Raw genomic sequence first — 13,277 nt, forward strand, 5'->3', positions numbered from 1 at the left:
TAGTGTCCTTAGAAAAGGGACTCCAGAGAGCTCCCTCACCGCTTCTTGCGGGTGAGGACACAGCAAGAAACTTCTGTACCCCAGAGGACAGCCCGCACCAGAACCAGCCCTGCTGACACCTTGATCTGGGACATCCAGCCTCCAGAACTAGGAGAAGCAAACTTCTGTTGTTTATAAGCCACCCAGTCTGCAGCATTTGGTACATCAGCCTGAACCAAGACAAATGGCTACAGTGAGAGAGAGAAAAGCAAGCGTGCAGAGGACGTGGAGAGACGGGAACCCACACGTGCGGGTGGGGACGCAAGATGGTGCAGCTGCCGTGGAAGTCAGCTGGGTGGCCCCTCCGTCAGTCAAACACAGAATTACCACATGACCCAGCAATTCCACTCCTAGGTACGTGTACACACACACACACCACCGCCGCCCCCCAGCCAAAAGAACTGAAAACGGGGCCTCACGCAAACACTCATAGTCAAATGTTCACAGTAGCACTGCTCACAACAGCCAAAAGGTGGAAACCACCCAAACGCCCATCTATGGGTGAGTGAATAAGCAGAACGGGGTCCAAGCACCTAATGGAATATGACCCAGCCATGAGAAGGAGTGAAGCTCTGACACGTGGACCACGTGGATGGACCTTGAGGACATGACGCCAAGTAAAGGAAAGAAGCCAGACACAGGACAATTCGTGTATTGGTTCCATTAATATGAAAGCTTTAGAACAGGCAAATCCACAGAGACAAGAAGCAGAGGAGCGGTGTCAGGGGCTGGGGGAGGGGGAACGCAGTGATGCCAAGGGGCCCAGAGCGTCTTTTGGGGTGATGAGAGTGCTCTGTAACTAGACAGCGGTAAGGGTCGTGCAACACTGTGTATGTAATAAGGGCCCCTAAATTTTAGATTTTAGAATGGCTAACGTGCTGACAGACTTTTATGTGAATTTTACCACAATTAAAAAAAATAAGTACCTACTTCTATTTACATGAAGTTCTAGGAAACTCTAATCCACAGTGACAGAAAGTAGACCAGTGGGGGCCTGGGGCTGGGCCAGGATGGACTGGAAAGAAGCCAATTTTGGGGGACGCTGGAAATGCTTCTCATCTCGACTGTCTGCATAGTTTCACAGGGATTCACACACATCAAAGCTCACTAAATGTACACAGTAAACATCTACTGTTTACCTCACATCAGTTATACCTCAAGAGAGCTGCCAAAAAAAGAAAAAGATGCTGATGAGAAACAAATACATAACCAGGGATTGAACATCATCATTAGGGAAATGAGACACGAAGCCACAGTAAGCGACCTCTGCACAGGCACCAGCTCGGCTACAGCTAAGAAGCATCAACACCAAGTGCTGGCAGCTTACGGAGCAACTGGCGTCTCACACACTGCTGGCTGGACACACATAGCGGACAGTCACGCTGGAAGACGGTTTTACAGCTTCTTATAAAATTAAAGATAGAGTCACCAGATGACCAAGCAATTCAACTCTGCAGCATGTCTCACCTCAGAGAACTTGCAAAGGTGTCGCACAAATCCCGTGTACAGACAACAGTTTTATTCATGAGACAAAACTGGGAACAACCTTTCATCCACCAGTAAACAGATACACCGAGGGACGTGTGCACAGAATGCTACTTAGCAGTAAATGCTAAGGACGAACATTGACGATTAGGCTGGGTGGAAGAGCCAGAAAAACCCAAGACAACCACCACATGATCCCATTCACGTGAAATTCTAGAAAAGGCAAAACAACAGCACCATAGGGCCAGGGAGTGACGGTGAGGTAGGCCAGGACCTGGGACGCTTTGCTGCAGGGCTTGCACATGGACAAACATCTCCTCCAGCAACAGATACAAAGAAACTACAAGGGACTAAAAATAACTGCACACACGTGCAGCTGGGCAAATTATGAACAAGACACAAAAAAGTCAGAACCTAACTGTCACTTCTGTGGTGCCAGGAGCAAAGCAGGGTCCTGCACCCATGATCCCTGTACACGGCACCACCACGGGGGTGGGCAGATGCCCAAGCCACGCCCTCTGGCCCAACCCACTGATCAAGGAGGCCAAGGGACGTCCCTGGGGGATTAGCGTTCCCTACCTTGCCAGTGATGTGGATCCACAGGGGTGAACTTTTATCAAATTCTGTCAAACTGTATACTTAGAACTGGGGAGTGTTACTCTGTGTCCATTATATCTCAATAAAGCTGACTGAAAAATAATTGTTCAATTCAAGAAGCTGGAAAGAAGTGAAAACAGAAAAAATGTAAGAAAGTAACAAAAATGAAAGCAGAGGTTCATGAAGGAGATGAACAAAAAATTAAAGTACTCAATGAAGTTGATAGATCTTATCTGAAAAAATATAAGTTAACCTCTAGCATGACTAGTCAAAAGGAATCTGAGATAAATAACCCTACGAAGACAAAGGGTCAAATGTGCAGACTTGATGTTCTTGGATTGAAAGAATCAATACTGCCAAAATGAATATACTACCCAAGGCAATCTCAGATTCAATGCAAACCCTATCAATTTACCAATGGCATTTTTCATAGAACTAGAAGAAAAAAAATTTTAATTTATATGGAAACGCAAAGACCCCCAAATAACCAAAGCAATCTTGAGAAGAAAAACAGAGCTGGAGTAATCAGGCTCCCTGGCTTTGGACTACACTACAAAGCTACAGTAATCATAACAGTATGGTTCTGGCATAAAAACATTCAACGGAACAGGATAGAAAGCCCAGAGATAAACCCATGCACCTATGGTCAATTAACCTACGACAAAGGAGGCAAGAATATACAATGGAGAAAAGACAGTCTCTTCAATAAGTGGTGCTGGGAAAGTTGGACAGCTACATGTAAAAGAAAGAAATTAGAACACTGTGTAATACCATACACAAAAAAACCTCAAAATGGATTAAAGACCTAAATGTAAGACTGGATATTATAAAACTCTTACAGGAAAACAAAGACAGACACTCTGACATAAATCACAGCAGTATCTTTTTGAACCTAGCTCCCAGTGTAATGAAAATAAAAACAAAAATAAACAAATGGGACCTAATTAAACTTACAAGCTTTTGCATAGCAAAGGAAATCATCAAAACAAAAAGACAACACACAGAGTGGGAGAAAACATTTGCAAACGAAGCAACTGACAAAGGATTTATCTCCAAAATATACAAACAGCTCATGCAGCTCAGTATGAAAGAAAACAAGCCAACTGAAAACTGGGCAGAAGATCTAAATAGACACTTCTCCATAGAAGACATACAAATGGCCAAAAAGCACATGAAAAGATGCTCAACACTGCTAACTATCAGAGAAATGTAAATCAAAACTACAATGAGGTATCACCTCACACTGGTCAGAATGGCAACTGTTAAAAAATGTACAAGCAATAAATGCTGGGGAGGGTGTGGAGAAAAGGGAACCCTCCTACACTGCCGGTGGGAATGTAAGTTGGTGCAGCCACCGTGGAGAAGAGTGTGGAGGTTCCTCAGAAACCTAAAAACAGAGTTGCCAAGTGATCCAGCTAACCCACTCCAGGGCATATATCCAAAGAAAACCATAATTTGAAAAGATAAACGCACCCCAATGTTCGTTACAGCACTATTTACAATAGCCAAGACATGGAAGCAACCTAAATGTCCATCAACAGGTGAACGGATAAAGATGTGGTACATACATACAATGGAATATGACTCAGCCATCAAAGAGAATGAAATCATGCCATTTGCAGCAACATGGATGGACCTAGAGACGATCATACTAAGTGAACTAAGTCAGACAGAGAAAGACAAATATCATATGATATCACTTATATGTGGAATCTAAAAAAATGATACAAATGAACTTATTAACAAAACAGAAACAGACTCACAAACTTAGAAAGCAAACTTATGGCACCAAAGGGGAAAGGCAACGGGGAGGGATAAAATAGGGGTCTGGAGTTAACATATATACCCTACTACATACAAGACAGATAATCAACAAGGACCTACTGTATAGCACAGGGTACTCTACTCAATATCGTGTAATAACCTAAGTGGGAAAAAAATTCTGAAATAGAAATAGATATATGTATAAGTGAATCACTTTGCTGTACACCTGAAACTAACACAACATTGTATATCAACTATACTCCAAAAGAAAACAAAAATTTTAAAAGAATCATACGAGAAGATAAGGAAAAGCTTTAGATAATACATTTATAATCATGCCAACGATTGTTTTAGAAAAAAGCATAAATGACCAAAAGTGATCCCAGAAATTAAAACCCTTAATAAAGCAGTAACATTAAAGGAAATTAAAACTCAAAGAGGAAAATGTGGAGGAAAGCGATCACGGCGGAGGAGGAGGAGGACATGGAACTCACATCCTCCCACAAATACAAGAACAACCCACCTGCGTGCGGAACAGCTCTCACCGGACGCCTACTGCACGCTGGCAGGAGACCTCAGACTTCAGAAAGGGCAAGAAAATCTCCACGGAACCAGGCAGGGCAAAACAAAGAAGAGAAAAAGAGAGAGAGAGAAAGGAATGGGGACAGGACCTGGGCCCCAGGGAGGGAGCTGTGGAAGAGGAAAGGTTCCTGCACCCTGGAGAGTGCCCTCGCCGGCAGGGAGATCAGCGTGGACCAAGGGGGAGCTTCAGGGCCTCAGAGAGAGCACAACAACAGGTCTGAGAAAGGCAACGCAGACAGTGACCTGCACATACGGTGGTCACTGCTGCCCTGTGCTCCCCAGACTGAGACACCCGTCCACTGGGGCGGGTGGGGGCTGGGTGCTGAAGCTTGGGCTTCAGAGGTCAGACCCGGGGAGAGGACGGGGGTTGGCTGCGTGGAGACATCCTGAAGGGGCTGGAGTGTGGCCATGGAGGGTGTACGTGGAAAAAGCCTGGGTCCCCCCAGAGAGGCAAGGCACGATTGTTGGGGGATGTGCAAGGGGAACGGCGGGACCACTGAAGAAGCTTCTCTCCCCAAGCGCGCACGCTCTCAGGCAACAGCACACCGCCTACACGAGCCCCGGGGTGGGCGTGAGCCACCGCTGCTGCGAGAGATGAGGGAGCAGGCAACAATCACTGCCCCTGCCATCCTGGGAGCAGGCCGGCTGCCACTGTGCCTAGGAGACCGGCGAGCAGGTGCTAATCACTGTCCCTGCCCGGCGAGGGCCTTGGGAGCGCGCGCGGGCCACCGCCCCTGCGGAGAGACCTGTCAGCAAGCGTCAATCACTGCCCCTGATGGTAGGGGCCCCGGGAGTGCGCACGGGCTGCCGGCCCCTGCCCACCCCTATTACGGGGGTAACAGCAAGCACACGCTGAGGAAAGAGGTGGCAAGCATGCAAACTAAAAGCTGCCCTTGTGCCCAAAATATTAAGGGGCAGAGTCCCACATAAAATAGCCTCCCAAGACTACAACACGTAATTGTTTCTCCTAAACTCACAGAGTAAGAGAAACGTTAAGTACAAGAAGCAGAGAAACCACTCGCAGTTAACAGACCAAGAGAATTCCCCTGAAGGGACAGACAACGGAACAGACCGCTTCATTCTAACAGACACGAGTTAAAGAGGGGGCAGTAAACACCCTGGAGGAGGAGGGGTCCAGACGGCGCACAGGAAGAGGCGGAGTTCGCGTCTCCTCACAACGGGGCGCCGGCCAGGTGCCGGTGGGGCCTCAGACATCTAAAGGGAAGGGAGGGATCCCCAAGCAACTGGGCAGGACGTGGAGGGGAAGGAGGAGGAGAGGAAAAGTGGAGGTGGGATGGGACCAGCACCCTCGGGGCGGGGAGGGGAGGGGTTCCCACATGGGAGGGGGATCAGGGGGTCAGAGGGGAGCGTGGCCGGCGTCTCCCCCGCCCTGGCGAGCCTGCCGGGGTCCTGGGCCTACCCCTCAGCCCTCCAGGGCCCCTCCCGCTGTGCTGGGCCTAAGCCCCGCCCCTCAGGCCTCTTCCAGCCCCTTTTTTCTTTTTTCTGCTGTCGTGGTTCTGTTTTGCCTTGTTGTTGTTGTTTTATTTTTAATTTTACAATATTTTTATTTTTCGAATTTTATTTTAGTTTTTATTCTTTCTTATTGCCCTGCTTTGCCTTTTTTTTTTTTTCAGTGCCGTGTGGCTTGTGGGATCCCGATTCCGAGGCCGGGGGTCGGGCCTCAGCTCCTGTGGTAGGAGCACCAAGTCCAAACCTCTGGACTAACAGAGAACCTCAGGCCCCAGGGAATGTCAGGCAGTGTGAGGCCACGACCGCAGGGGGACCGCGGGCCACGTTCCCACGCGCATACACCCACCTTGGCCACTCTGCCCATGTCCCCCATGGTGGCCCTCTCGTGCGGGAACTGGGCGAAAGTCCTCTCGATCTTGGCGATGATGGCGTCTACGTTCACCGCGTCCTGCGGGCGGCCTCGGGGGAAGTAGAACGTGGGGATGCTCAGGCTGGCAGCGGGCGGCAGGGGCTGTTCCTTCCTCGTCTGGACCTGAGAGAGAGAGCAGTGAGGACCCAGCACGGTGAGCACCTGCTTCCCGCCGGTGCGTACTGAGCAGAGGCGGGCTGGACCAGAGCGGCTGCCCCGAGCCCAGCGAACCCGACTGTGGACAGAACGCCCAGACCATCACCGGGCTGACTGCAGACACGGGAGGTGATGGGCCCGTGGCGGAGCGCCACACACACGGCCCTGCTTCCCCGATCCTGCCTCGGGTGTGACCCCTCAGGACAAGGACGGCTGCTGAGAGAACCTGCCCTCCTGCCCTCCCGGGAGGCCAAGGTCGGCACAGGCGGGCTGTCCCCTCGTTTGCGTCTCGCGCCTGGAACCGCCTGTCCCCACACCGCCCTTCCCTGTGGACGGGATGTGAGGCCAGCGCCGTGGCTGGGCACGGCCCTCAGAAAGCACCACAGCCCCGAGGGCTCAGCATCCTGGCACAGGGAGCGCCCGGAAGCCATCCTGGAGCCACACCGCGCCTTCCAAACGGCAGTGTCAGGATGTCTGCCCGGTGGCCGACGGGGTGACCCGTGAGCTCGGTGCAGTCACAGGTCAGAAGCGTGCACCACGCATGCAAAGGAGGGTTGCGTTCGCCAATGCCCCTGAGTAGACGGGACCAGTCAGTGGAACCACTCAGGAAGCACCTGCTGGGAGTGGACGCGCTGGGACTGGGCAGGTCTGGGGAGGCCGGGAGGGTGGCTGCACGCGGTGAGGCTTGCTGTCCCTGGACTGTGGGGCACTGTCCCCCTGCAGGATGTGCAGTGTGCCTCTGCGCTGACCCGGGAAGGCCTCCTAGGTGCCAGAAACAGCTGCCCCGAGTCACGGCCTGTAATGCCCATGGAGACTCACGCATCCGGGCATCCCTGATGGGCAGGGACAGGGAAGCACAGTCCAGCCCACGGCCCACCTCCTGGACACACCCCAGATTCCCTGTGGTTGGGGACACGAGGACACACCGTGACGCAGCAGAAAGAGCCCAGGGTCCTGGTGGGAAGCGCTGGAGCGAGGGATGAGCACCCAAGGCCTCAGGCCATGGGACCGGCGGGGGACGGGGAGTGACCAGGTGTTCCAGAGAGGGGATGGCGAGGGGTACGCCCGCCAACGAGGTCTGGGAAACTCAGCGCACCCAGGGCACTAGGGACACACGGAGCCCACGGCCCCTGGGCATCCAGAGACACACGTGGAAAAGCAGATGGAAGGCAAACGCAGGAGAGAGGCTCACAGGTAGCACCGCCCCTCCAGGGGTGGTTACGTCCAGGGAGTTGGGCCGGGCAGCCAGGCCCGCACAGCCAAGGACGGGGCGCGGTGGCGGTGTGCTCACGGCGGGGTGCCCCCGTCCCAGCTGCCCCAACCAGGCTCACACAGCACAGCTCCACGCCCACAAGCACCAGGGGCCCCGCCACCAACCTGCAGCCGAGACACAGCACACGGCCCTCAGGAGTCACGCTGTGCACTGATTCTAACGTTGTGAGCGGACGTCACTCCTACAGCCTGTAACTCAGGCCGCTTCTCCACCCGCAACACAGCAGGAGACAGCAGGCATCCCCCTCAGTCACACCTCGGGACTTCCCGCGACCCCTCGGTCACATCAGGGACCTCCCGCGTCCCCTCGGTCACACCTCGGGATGTCCCACGACCCCTCGGTCACATCAGGGACCTCCTGTGTCCCCTCAGTCACACCTCGGGACCTCCCGCGACCCCTCGGTCACATCAGGGACATCCCGCGTCCCCTCAGTCACATAAGGGACCTCCCGCGTCCCCTGGGTCACACCTCGGGACGTCCCGCGACCCCTCGGTCACACCAGGGACACCCCGCGTCCCCTCGGTCACACCTCGGGACGTCCCCTGTCCCGTCAGCCACATAGGGGATGTCCCGCGTCCCCTTCTGTCACGTCGCGGATGCCCCACGTCTCCTGTGTTTCCTGAGGCCCCAGCTGAGGAGGCAGCTGTTCAGTGCTTGGCGACCTTGCACGGGACAGTGACCGTACCAAGAGGAGGTGGAGCCGTCATGAGTCGGCTGTACCAGGTCCGTGTGGCAGCCTGGGGACACTGGGCGACGAGCTCTGTGATCACCACGGGGCCAACACAATCCTGAGGGGCTGCGTTCAGACTTGGCTCAGTCCTGAGAGGCGAGCGGGAGATGGGAGGCGCCCGGAGGGGAAGGAGAGGCGCAGCAGGCCGCCCTGAGGACCGGCATGGCCACGGGCTGGGGCAGCGACAGCACGGGGATGGGGTGGGGAGATGGCAGGAGGTGGGAGGACAGGCCCCGGAGGAGCCCCTGCCCCGGGAGGGGCCGCGGGACGCCTAACGTTCCATTCAGACTCGGCCCTGTCGGCACCCAGGGACAGAGGCTGACCCCCTCCTCCCAGCCCTAGGACGTCCTGGCTCTGGGATTTGGTTTCGGGGCAGAGCTGCTGGGCTGTGATGCCCACCTACGGCGGCAAAGAACAGCCGCAAGGGAAGCAAGACCCAGCGCCGGTCCCGAGGACGGAGAGATTCGAGGGTTCACGCGTCACCTGGGGACGCCCAGGCTTCACCTGGGGAATGTTTCCTCCGGTTTCCCTCCTCTGGGTGGGTTCAGTTTTCCTCGCCTGTGTTTGGAGGGCAGGATGGAGCGCAGGCCCCATGTCCTGGGCTGTCACCTGTAGCAGCTCATGGCTCACGCGTGTGGAAAGGGCTGCTGGCTTGCACTGACGCCTCTGGCATCCTCCGCGGCGCGGCGGCACTCAGCGCCGGGTGCCACCATCGCCCACCGCCGAAGCAGCTGGGCCGGCTGGTCCCAGGGCAGGCACCCCACCTGCCAAGCCACGGCCGCAGACACATACAGACAAGGTGCCGCTCAACAACACGCGCTATTTTCTCCGCTGTCAGGATGGGGACGCCGCCCTCACCAGCCACTGGAAAGCGAAGGGAAATGAAGCCGCCAAGGACACGGCGGAGTGGAGCCTCGCCTCCTGAGAGCAGGGAGCTCTCCCCACGTCACCAGCTCCGTGGCGCCTGCCCCACGGTCACCTCGTAGGCCCCTCCCAGGAGAACTGGGCTCAGGCAGGAAGCAACGCGCTCCCAAATGGAAGGTCTGAATTGCAGGATGGGACGAAGGGCAAGGAACATGGTGCCTACATGGGTAAATCCACGCACACGCCCTCCACGTACATCGGTAATGAGAATATTGCTCTACCTCTCTTTAAAGACTCTCTCAGGACAACAACATGAAATGAGAGGCTGCCGGCAGTGAAGGGTTTGAAGGTTTTGAGCTGGAGGGTAAAGATACTCACTCTGTACCTAAAGAAACGAAGTCACTGACCTTGTAAGATGAGCAGTAAGCTAGTATTAAGTGCTCCGGCGAGGGAAAGATAAAAAAGAGGGAAAGGAGAGCATAAAAAGAAACATAAATAAGACCGTGAAAATAAATCAGAATGGATTAATAGTCCTTATAAATGTAAATGGATGAAATGTTCCAATTAAAAAACAAAGATCAGACGGAAAAAAGAAAGTAAGACTGACTTACAGGAAACACGTGTAAGATATAAGGACACAGAAGTGGAAAACTTTGAACAAGTGGAAAAAGATATAGCAGCCAACAGTGACAAAAAGAAGGCTGGCATCGTCAGATTCATGCCCAGATAGGGTAGAAACTCTGGATGTGACAGACATGGTCAGGACACCACACTGGGCGTCCATCACGGGAAGCTCTGCCGACCCGGAGCTGACCGCTGCCCCCGCACAGCCTCGGCGCCCACCAAGCCAAGGTGCTGGGGAAATGCAGGGACGCGGCACAGAGGCAGGCCAGGCCCGCTCCCCCGCCACCCCTGACGGACCACCGGATGACGGAAAAACAAACAGCTGGGCACGGACACGAGAGATTTACAGTGTAATCTCTGGGACATAAATAGAGCGCGGCCGGCACAGCTGCGGGACACACGTTCTTTTCCAGCACACAGGGCGCTGTTGGGAGCCGGCCACCTCCAGGCCCCAAACAGGCCTTAGCAGAGCCGGAGGGGACCACGGGGGCTGTTTCCTGAGCTACCTGCGTCCAGGCTGGACGTCCACAATGAAAGCGGACGTGGCACAAATACGTGTGTGTGTGTATGTGTGTTTGTGTGTGTGTGTGTGTGTGTGAGACAGACAGACACACAGGGAGGATTCTCAAGCAGGGCTGAAGCCTCTCAGAAGCCAACACAGCAGGTGGGGCACTCGGCTCCCAGAGCAGGGCAGCTTCCCTCCCAGCGACACGCCTGACGCCCGCCTCCCGGCTGTCACCCGGGCACTGGTCAAGATGACACCTGCTCGCAAAGAGCTATTTCTGTCGCCCGCACGGACACCAGCGCTGCCTGACTCATCACGATTCCAGACATCACGGAGACGCCCGGGGCCCCCAGAACACAGGCGGGCTGAAAACTCGGCCTCATGGGAAAGCACGGCCATCCCTGCGCAGCGGCAGGGGCCCCGGGAGGTGGGCCCGCACAAGCAAGCGCCCAGGCCAGCCTTCTCTAAACGCAGTCTCGCACGGCCAGCGCCCCGTCGGGCAGACGCACTAGCTGGGGTGGCGGAAACGACCGTGGCTCCGACTCTGCCAGGGCAGGATGCAGGGCAAGTGCGGCACAGCCCGGGGGCAGCATCCAGCGGGCCGGCCCCATCCGAGCCGAGACCCAGGGGCAGCGGCCAAGCCCGGCGGGCGGCGCAGGGACACAGGCGGGCATGGCGCCCACCAGAGTCCACCGCTGGGCTGGGAGGCCCTGCAGGCCGGAGCTGCTTCTCCTCCGACCCCAGGGCCCCTCCCCACCGGCTGGCGGCAGGCTCCCCGGCTAGACCTGCCAAGGGCCCGCTGGACGGACAGCAAGAGTCCAAATGTGAAAGTTTAAAGCAGAGGCGCCAAAACAAAGATGAGAACGGCTGGCCCTGCGCGTGGGTTTGTTCATAAGTCCTCTAGCCACCACAGGAGAGGGACCGGCGTCGAGAGGCCACATGAGCCACGGAGGTTTCCAGGGGAGAAAAGGTGGCTGGAGAGCCAAGTCTCAGACCCACGAGGAGCTGGGCTGAGCAGGGCGGCTGCCGTGAGGGGACAGGCCGGGGCTCCACGTCCACGAGGCAGGGTCCTGAGACGTCGGCTGGGTCTGCACCCCCGGCCAGAGGACGCTGGGGCCCCACAGGGCCGGAAGGCAGGGCTGGGGGCATGGACGGGACGGGGGGGCGGCGTGAGGGGTCACATCCGTGGGCTCAGGGACCCGGGAGCCCACGTCCAACCCCTGGGTCCTGGGAGCATGGGTCAAGGGGGTACTCAGGGCCCACCCTGCGCGGGGCCGTGACCCCGCGCGGTGTCTGAGCGGTCAGAGTCCCCAGGCCAGGCTGTCGCCGTGTGGAGGAGAGATCAGGTCAACACCCAGCACTGTCCCCCGGGGGTGGCTGCGCTGGGTTCTTGGTGCCCCGTGCATCCACCTGAAGGACCCCACGGGGCAGCTGGACGGGCGTGAGCGGGACCAGAGCACGGTGACAGCGGAGGAGAGCGTGTGCAGAGCCCGAGAGTCAAGCGCCGGGGGACGGAGCGTCAGGACCCGGCTTGGACAGGGTGGGCAGCACGGCCATAGCGGGCCCTTGAGGGCTTGTGACGAGGTCTGAGGGACGTCGCAGTGGATGACCTGGGGGCCTTGGGGCTGCTCAGAGCGCGCAAGGCGCGGGCGCCACAGGCAGGGCAGGCAGGCGGACACAGGCCGCAGGGGCAGGACAGCCTCCCACGCATGACACAGCCTCGCTGCACACCTTCCCTTGGCCCCGAAACCAGCGCGGACGCCCCAAGCTGGCAGCAGGGCCGGCATGTACGAAGCACCCCCCCATCCCTCCACAGTCCCCGTCTGCCCACAAGGCCAACCCCACCTCCCTCAGGCCATCCTCTCCGGCCACACCCCCATCTCCACATGCCCTCCTCCCCACACCTTCCCCAGCTGCCCTCCGCCCCATCATCTCCCCACGCCCCCCACCATCTCCTTCCACCCTCCCCCGATCTCCCCATGCCCTGAGGTCTGCCGACCACCCACGGCTCTGCACCGAGTCCACATTCAAACACCAAGGGGCGAAGGGAGCCAGGAAAACTCTCCTCCCGGACACTCCCCCGATGCCCACCCCAAGAAGCACTCACTCCACGCAGTGCGTGCGGACGTTTGTGGGAAACGTCACGGGAACACATCTGCTGTAAGGTGAAACTTCTACCTCTTAAAGGCAACCGTGAATCGCGTATCTCAAAAAGTGATTCTGTAAGACCAACAGCCATCCTGGAACAACCAGGCTTTCATGAACAGTTCTGCGTGGAGCCAGGACCCCCCCCCCAACCAAGATCAAGTCACAGCCGCCATGGGGGGAGAGGGAAGGGCTCCCCAATCCAGGGAACACCCCGGCGCAGCCTGTGTGCACCATGTGTGCGCCACGCACACAAACGGTAACCAGCAAACCTCAGACCTCCTCTCTGAAGAAGATCACCCTTAGCTGAGTCCACTTTAAGGTCTCCACGTTCAGATTCTAAACAGACTTTCCTTCTCCACAAGCAACACACACACATGCATCAGCCACTTGCAGACAGAATTTCACAAGTTGAAGGATAGAGGTCAGACAGAAAAGTACCAGAAGCCCTGTAAAAGTTGAGACATGATCCCAGGAAAAAAATCCAGTTACACTACCAGCAAAAAGCAGGTCTTTTTTCCCACCCCAAACAGCCTGGCTTGATTCGATGTGATTTTTTTTTGGCCACGAGATGACCTTTCACTCCTCGCCTGGGCGAAAATACAAGTGATTAATGTGCCGAATATCCGTGAGG

The 13,277-nt window shown here is 56.1% G+C and overlaps 1 protein-coding gene across 1 annotated transcript in view; it reads right to left on the bottom strand.

Annotated features, from left to right (window-relative positions):
* PPP2R3B (protein phosphatase 2 regulatory subunit B''beta) overlaps positions 1–13,277 on the bottom strand; it is a 52,544-nt gene that overhangs the window by 22,636 nt on the left and 16,631 nt on the right. Inside the window, exon 2 of the mRNA XM_082681991.1 lies at positions 6,284–6,469. Within this exon, the coding sequence (XP_082538117.1) occupies positions 6,284–6,469 (186 nt within the window). The remainder of the gene's footprint in view (positions 1–6,283; positions 6,470–13,277) is intronic.

This window comes from Grampus griseus (assembly GCF_964374135.1).
Source record: "Grampus griseus genome assembly, chromosome: X".
Taxonomy (NCBI): domain Eukaryota; kingdom Metazoa; phylum Chordata; class Mammalia; order Artiodactyla; family Delphinidae; genus Grampus; species Grampus griseus.